This window comes from Elephas maximus, chromosome 19, assembly GCF_024166365.1.
Source record: "Elephas maximus indicus isolate mEleMax1 chromosome 19, mEleMax1 primary haplotype, whole genome shotgun sequence".
Taxonomy (NCBI): domain Eukaryota; kingdom Metazoa; phylum Chordata; class Mammalia; order Proboscidea; family Elephantidae; genus Elephas; species Elephas maximus.
This window is the reverse complement of record NC_064837.1, coordinates 59,839,165-59,847,231: the sequence shown is the minus strand read 5'-3', so window position 1 is coordinate 59,847,231 and position 8,067 is coordinate 59,839,165. Positions and strand designations below refer to the sequence as shown.

At 41.5% G+C, this 8,067-nt stretch overlaps 1 protein-coding gene across 5 annotated transcripts in view; it reads right to left on the bottom strand.

The window, feature by feature from the left end:
• Positions 1-1,546: 1,546 nt before the first annotated feature.
• MAP2K6 (mitogen-activated protein kinase kinase 6) overlaps positions 1,547-8,067 on the bottom strand; it is a 128,967-nt gene continuing 122,446 nt past the window's right edge. For all 5 annotated transcript variants that reach the window (XM_049859907.1, XM_049859909.1, XM_049859904.1 and 2 more), the window contains one exon: positions 1,547-4,524. In XM_049859907.1, the coding sequence (XP_049715864.1) occupies positions 4,447-4,524 (78 nt within the window). In that variant the 3' untranslated portion in view covers positions 1,547-4,446. The remainder of the gene's footprint in view (positions 4,525-8,067) is intronic.

The window sequence follows — 8,067 nt, the reverse complement described above, 5'->3', positions numbered from 1 at the left end:
AGTTATACTAAATCAAGTGCATTTGGGGAGAAGTCAGGAGTCCTTTTAGTCTCCATGCCAGCCCCCGTTTATGCTGGGGCCTATGAGCTGTCTCCTTTTCTAGACTAAGACATCCAGTGATGGCAGGACTATAAACAGAAAGGAGGGAAGGGCCCCATTTAAAAAGCTATCATCCAGAGGTAACCAAAAACAACAATAATAATAACCACACACAAAGAGGAAAGCAGTAAGGACTTGAGTGACCAAGAATTCCATTATAAGCCTCACCAAGTAGAAGCACCTTAAATAAGGTAACTTCAATCCATGGGTCCCTGACTCTGCACTGAGGCAACCGGGGGCACTGCAGCGACATCTGTTGGGCATCATGCGAACTACTACTACAGTCAAACCTGTAAGAGCCGAACCTGTGTAAGGCTGAAACCTGTCAGAGAAGGAAAACGAAAATATTTTCCACTAATAGCGAATGATTGAAAAGTGGTAAGCCTAAAAAAACTGTCAAAGCTGGAAAAATCGCGAGACCTGGAAAAAACAAGGCAGTCCCGTCGAGTTCCGGCTCTCAGATTTCACTGTATACTTTGGGTCTAACTACTGAATATGTGCAACGGTTCAGTACTCATTTTGGTGGAGCGACACCATGAAAAAAGATCACTTCGATCACTAACGGCCCCGCGAACACAAAGTTTGGGAATCTCTGGCATGTGCAGTTTTTGTTAGGGTCAGAGGAAGTGAACAGCAAAATACAACCAATTTTGGGCTATACCCACACCTACTCATTTCCACTTCGGAATGGTTTAACCAAGATAGAAGCTACTTATCTAACCCATTGGTTCTGAGTATACCAGTGTGAACACAACTCACAGTTTAGAACCACTGGCTGTTCTTCCACACCAGGGACCGCAGTCATGCCTTCCAGAGCAGTGCTATGTGTGACATCTACGACTATGGGGTTAATGTTTTTTTTCAACAGATACATTCATCTCTGTGAGTTCCCGCTCCTTCTAAGTCGCCATTTTGGGAAACTCTACACTTACTCCATCCAGCAAAGTTGACTTTCCTTACACACACACACTTTTTTTTTTTTAATCTTCATTGGAAATTATCTTCAGAGCCCATGATACGATCTTTTACGAAGCCTCAGCTTCGACAGCAGATTTGACTTCTTGGAATTGCCAAACACGATTTGGTGTTCAGTCTGATAAACAAGGTGGGTGAACCCAACAGGGAAACACGTGGTAAGGATTAAAAACAAAAACTAAAGAGTAACTCTAAAATGACCAGTCTACATGCTATATATGTATGGGAGGGGGATGGATTCTGAAGCCTTGTCTGAAAGAGAAGTGGCAAAAATATTTTCGTAGCATTTTTATATAAATATATAGTCTTTCAAGGTGGCTACTCTGAAGGACAGTACTCACTGATACGTACACACATGTGGTAAATTGTTTTAAAAATCATTCACATTACTTTTTTGCATACCTCTTAAATCAACAATATATAGACAAGTTTTTTTTATAAATATAAAGACAATTTATAGTATGGACAGTTACATGATACCAAATCAAATACGTTTGGAAAAAGAGTATGATCTCTTTTGTAGAGATATACTGATTTTATAATATAATGATGGATATAGATAGGGACGATATTCAGATGGTCCATGATGGCAGAGCATTAAATATTTTGACCATCACCCCAGATATGAATCTTTTTTCTCTATACATACATATTTGTCTATATATACAGGAGACTCCTAAATTAAACAGAGTTTATGCATCTCAGATACTTCTTTTGAAGCTGGTTGTTTAGAACTTACAAGAACACAATTCTCCAAAGAAACCATGTTGTAAAATTTAGACTCGTAAGGCTATCAAGCCAGTCTACTTTAGTACATGAGATACTTAATTACCATGTAGATATCACCTCTATGGGCAAAAGTTATTCCAAATTTCAAATCAGTATCCCAGGAACAGGCCTTCCCTAATAGTGGCAAAGACATTCCCATTGGTGAGGATAGGGAAAGGTATGGGGTTCTTGCTACTCCTTGTAGTCATGTGTTCCTCTCTATAAATATTCAAGAAAAGTAATTTTAAGTAGATTCTCTTTTAAAAGGTTCTAGACCAGCTTCTGCACATCAGAATCACATAAAAAGCTTATAAAAAACACCAACACCCAGGCCCCTCCCTGGACCAATTAAATTCAAATCTCTGGGGTCCAGGGCCTTGGCATTGACAAAGTTCATAAGCTCCCAGGTGATTCCCGTGACCAGCAGGGTTGAGAACCACAGGCTAACTCCTTCTCTACCCCTATCTACCCACGACTGTTTTGTACGTTCAGGCACTGGGCTCACGGATTGGAAAGACATGCGCATGAGAAATACATACCTCGTTATGAACATTTCAGATCACATTGAGGAACAGCTGAGAGTAATCTGAACCAGACCAGAGAGATGACTTGGCTTTTCATATTTCACCAAAAGTTATAATGGACTGACCCCATTTTTTTCCCCTACTACTTTCTGTTTTTGTAAATTGGGTGAAGAAAGCAAGGAATACACCCAGTTTATGAAAGAGGAAGGAACACTCCCAACTTGTGATTTTTTTTCTCCTACACCCTCAAAAACAGAAACTTGCAGACTTGGAAAGGTAAGTGGCAAAGTGAATGGCCATAAACATGGAAAATGAAGAGGACAACTGCAGCTTCAAAGCTGGTGAAGCTGATGTTTAATCAAACAGACATCTCTTGTAACGGGATATGGGGCAATGGACAGCGGTGCCATGCTCACACTAGGCAGCCACCATGAGCTAGAGGTCAAGAGCAATCCAAAAGAGGAAAAATACAATCAGAGGTAAAAATATGACTGACTTAAAAATCTAAAAGGGGAAGGAGGGAGAACTCAAGAGAACAATCCTGTCCACATTCATGAACCTGAGGCAAGGAAAGAAAGTGTTTTTTTTTTTTTTTGCTTAATTTTTCTTTTTAAAATCAAAATTCTCCATTCTTGTACTCCTGGAATACCCTTGTAAACACACTGTCCAGAAGCAATAATTTCTGGTTATTACTATAGATCTATATTTTCCCTGTTGACCACGTTCCTCCTTGACCCTGGAGGACCTACAGCCCCAAGTCAGAGAAGCTGTGGGTGTATTTAACCATGGGAAATAAGCTTTACGTTAAATCAACCTGCTAGGAATTTGCAATGGAGCTAGTCTCCTATATGGATCTAGTTACTGCATGCCCTGAACTCAACCTGTGGAAATTTGCAAGTCTACGCCTAGCAATTCATTCAACCCTGTCGCCATTGTCTTCTCATTATGTAGAAGAAAAACTACTAACTGCCTTTTATTTTCTCCCATTAATAGTAAGGCTCCTTCATTTAACAAGAAAACCAAAGGAGGCAAAACAACACATAACTACAAAGGCAATCCTTGGGGCTTATATGTTGTAGAAGAGGAAAAAGCAGAAAAAGGCACCAAATCCCTGTCTGGTTTGACGTGATATTTCCCCTCAAGACACTGACACGTCTTCCTTACTAAATATAGATGTTCACAGAAGCCACTGGGCAGGACTTGAGATTTGTCAAATACATATACGTACAGGTAGATGGATAAAAAAAAAAAAAATAGGTAGGTATAAAATCACGTCACAAGTCACTATTCACAAGTACTATGCCACAGATGCCAAGAGAACCCAATACGTGGCTCTTTGAGCTGTGATAAAAGTGATTTTCATGTTTTCCAAAGTTGGAAAAAGTATGACCGGGGTACATGGCTACTTCCCATAACGTATGTGATGACCCAGGGCTGAGGGAAAGTTTGAGAAGGTGGCAGTGGTCACAACAGCTGGACCAGACATGTCACAAGAAGAGCTCCTTACTGATATTTTTATAATACTCTTAAAAATGCATATTAAATAATTACTTCTGGACCACAGGCACGATTGAACTTGAAAATCAAAAGGCCTATAAATATTGCCAACCCAACCTTGCCTTTTGTATCTTCCTGCTTGCATAAAATGGAATCTTTTCAACCAAGCGCTTAAACATAAATATTAAAATAATAAGTGGGACAAACTACAAATCTACTTACAATTTCATCACTACTGTAGCACCTTTTTTTTTAACCAGGGCCAATGCATTCATTTCGTAAAGAACAAGAGAAGTCTGAGAAGCTTAAGGACTCATATGACACGTCATTAAATATTTAATCACCTTTTTTAAGTCTTAAGCCTTTATCGTATTTCATCCATCTAGACAGTTCATTCTATACTATAGATTCCAAGGCCCCCTGGAGGGGGGCGGGAGGGGAGGAGAAGAATTGGGGGAAAAACCTTCTGAGTGGCAGGGTTAAATTATCCCAATAACGAGTTTCCACTGGTGCTTCTGTGAACTCACTTCACCCTGTAAACCCACCAATCCACAGGAGGGTCAATTGATTGAGTCCATCGTTTTTAGTCTCCAAGAATCAGTTTTACAAAAGTTGCCACATCTGTTGCTTTGGATTCGTGTAGGGTGAAAAAAGGATGTTGCTGGGAAAGAAAAGAAAAAACAAAAACAAAAAACATAGTATTAATTAATTGGTTACTGATAATATACGACATTAGCAAATAAACAGGCCTCTTTGGTAAATAGATTAAGTAGGTCTGTCAGGTGCATGGAGTTCCTGGGTGGTCCACATGGTTAAAATGCTTGGCTGCTAACCGAAAGGTTGGAGGTTTGAGTCTACCCAGAGGCACCTCGAAAGAAAGGCCTGGCGATCTACTTTCAGAAAAATCAGTCACCAAAAACCCTATGCAGCACAGTTCTACTCTGACACGCACAGGGTTGCCATGAGTCAGAGCTGACTTGATGGCAATTGGATTTGGGATCAGGTTCAAGCCAGACTCTTCCCACCCTTCCTAAATCAAGCACACATCTAATGATGCAAGCATTTTAAAGATATCACTTAGTTGCCGAAACCAAACACCAAACACACTGCCATTGAGTTGATTCAACTCACAGTGACCCCATAGGGTTTCCAAAGCTGTAAATCTTTACAGAAGCAGACTGCTACATCTTTCTCCCAAGGAGCTAGCAGCTGGTGGGTCCGAACAGCTGACCTTTTGGTTAGCAGCTGAGCGCTTTAACCACTGCACCACCAGGGTTCCTTAATTAGTTGTCATGTCTCCTTCTCAATATCTCTATGTTTTCACTACAGAATATCTTTCGATTTAGAAAAAAAAAAAAAAAATGGGCTATGTAAGAATCAGGCTATGTACATCTCATCTTTGGTAAAAGTTAAGGATTAGCAAAACTCTGATCTACAAATAACGCTGCCCTCCACACAAAATCATTTTAGACTGGTGTAACAGAAAAATCATTAGAAATCCCACAGATGTCTACACTTTTCATTTCTTAGGAAATGGTGGCAAGAATGAAAAACTAATTTTGTACAACTGTAAACGTACAAGGCAGTCCCTGCCCTTGGCATCAGAGAGCTGGCCTGGCCTGAAGTGGTTAACAATGACATTTTCTAAGCTCCATCCACAGCCATCAGTTACAGTTCTGTCTCCCTTGATGAAGAGCTGATCCATAGGGAAGATAACGTCGACTGCCAAATTCTGGGTGCAGGTGGAAAACGTTCAACTCAGAGATTAAAGATCGCAAAAGGGAAAAATGGTTTCAATCCATGCAGCTCAAATTAATTAAACTTTAAAAAAAAAAAAAAATCCAGTCCAAAACACTGAATGAATCCACTAACATGAAATATCTAGAACAGGCAAAGGCATGGGGACAAAAGTAGGTTAGCGGTTTTCAGGGGCTGAGGGGGGTGCGGAAAGGAAATGGGGGGTAACTGCTTAAGGGGTACAGAGTTTCTCTTTGGGATGATGAAAACGTTAGAACTAGAGAGTACTGACGATTGCACAACACGGTGAAGGTAACTAACATCATTGTATTGTACGTTTCACAAACGGTTAAAATGGCAAATGTTTTGTTGTGTATTTTACAACAATAAAGTTTTTTTAAGTCCCTGTTGTTTTTTTTTTAAAAAAAATCAAACCCAGCACTTTGGTGGGGGAACAGATAAAATACAAAAAGAATTATTTCAAAACAATTCTTAGAGAAACAAAGCCCTTTTCTCTGGACCAGCATGATCCTCCCCAAATCACTCAATTTGGTTACAGTGAGGACCGGCTGTCAGGGGAACCTCATACCTCTAATTAGCAAGAGATACATTAGCTCATAATCCACAATTCTCACAGTGGAAATAGAACCAACCAAACAAACCAAAAAGGACACTTCCTTCAGGTACAGTTTAGTGTCATGTACCATCCACCTAGCACGCCCGCCTCCCTGATTGTCTGGTGGTATTATTTTCAACAACCAGTGGAACAGCTAAAAATGAGCATCTCTGCAAGCAGACGTGTGGGTGACTCACCCTGCTTCCCCTGACTTCAGGGGTTTTAGTTTACAACCTTCATGTTGCCTAGCTGTAGGTTTTCTAATTATATTTGTTTTAAACCTGACAGCTGAGGGCTGGATGAGTCAGCTGTGTGGGGAACCGGGTGCCCACCCATGGGAAGAAACAATGGAAATAGGAAAGGAACAAAGGAAGAAAACCCTGAAGAAGGTTGGTGGCCACTGGGAAGTACTGTGACTCAGAAAATGGAAAAGAAGTCTTTTGCCTTGACCCTTCTGAGGATACAGGTTGAGTGCTGGCTGAGAGCCTGCCACCCGCTGTATTAACTGGAGGTCTAGGATGGGGGTCCTTCATCCTGAGCTCCCTGGAAGACTAACAGCACTACTTTTGCCTACTAACCACTTAGGCAGCACACTTACCAACGCTTTACCATCATGCTTATTTGCTTTCCCACATCCTCTTGACATTTAGAGATCTTTGAATGTGCTTAAAAGGTTTTTACTATCAAAACAGGACATGCCAAGCCTCAGATGTTTTGGTGTCTGCTTCCAGTACCTGCCAATCCCACCTTACTTCTTGTTCTGCTGGTGGCTCTTAGCTCAGTGCACAGAGCCTGAGTCTGGGGATGAATTTGATAACCTGACCAGAAGTCTTTATTTAAAACAAACAAACAAAAAAATCCTCAGGCCTCTTTCAGTTTATTCCCAAGCTGGGAAAATACTGAGAGAGCCAGGGGCGGGGAGGGGAGAGCAGGCAGGCATGTCAAAATGGAAAGTGTGACTCGCCTTCTTGTGTGGGTTTTGAGGCTGTACAAGGCTGGGAGGGAACCCAGTCCCTTCTATAAGCAATGCACTAAGAATAGCAGGGACAGCGACCGGGAGAAGAATGCACGAGACACCATGGACGATTCCCCAGACCAGAGTCCCAGGCTAGGTTTTTCAAAACAGGATGGAGGTACAAAAACGGAGGACTCTGCCACCTTTTAGTTCACTGTTGTGTGTGAGGAGTGCCTGGGTGATACAAACAGTTAATGTACTTTGCTGCCGACCGAAAGGTTGGTGGTTCCAGTCCACCCAGAGGTGCCTCGGAAGAAAGGCTTGGTCATCTACTTCCGAAAAATCAGCCATTGAAAACCCTACGGCACACAGTTGTACTCTGACACACACGAGGTTGCCATGAGTCAGAACTGACTTGACGGCAACTGGTTTGTTTGTTTGTTTGTTTTGGGTTGTAATGGAGAAAATACAGAACTGTGAACATCTGCCAGGGGCAGAGGGGCAAGATGCAATAACCAATGGTCTTCATATTCCATGAAAAACACCGCATCCCTCAAGACTACGATTTCCAACCATTTTCAGCATCCTTGTTTAACACTGCCATTCAATCTATGATTTCTCAGGATATTTGCAGAACATAATCACCTCACTGGGCAGTCACTTGAATCACCTGGGCACTTCTTTCTATTGCCAACAGTTAACCCACTTGGCTGCTAACTGAAAGGTTGGAAGTTCAACTCCAACCACAGATGCCTTGGAAGAGAGGCCTGGTGATCTACTTCTGAAAATCAATCATTGAAAACCCTGTGGCACACAGCTCTACTCTGGCACACATGGAGTCACCATGAGTCAAAGCTGACATAAAGGCAACTGGTATATGTATCATCTAGGAAAAA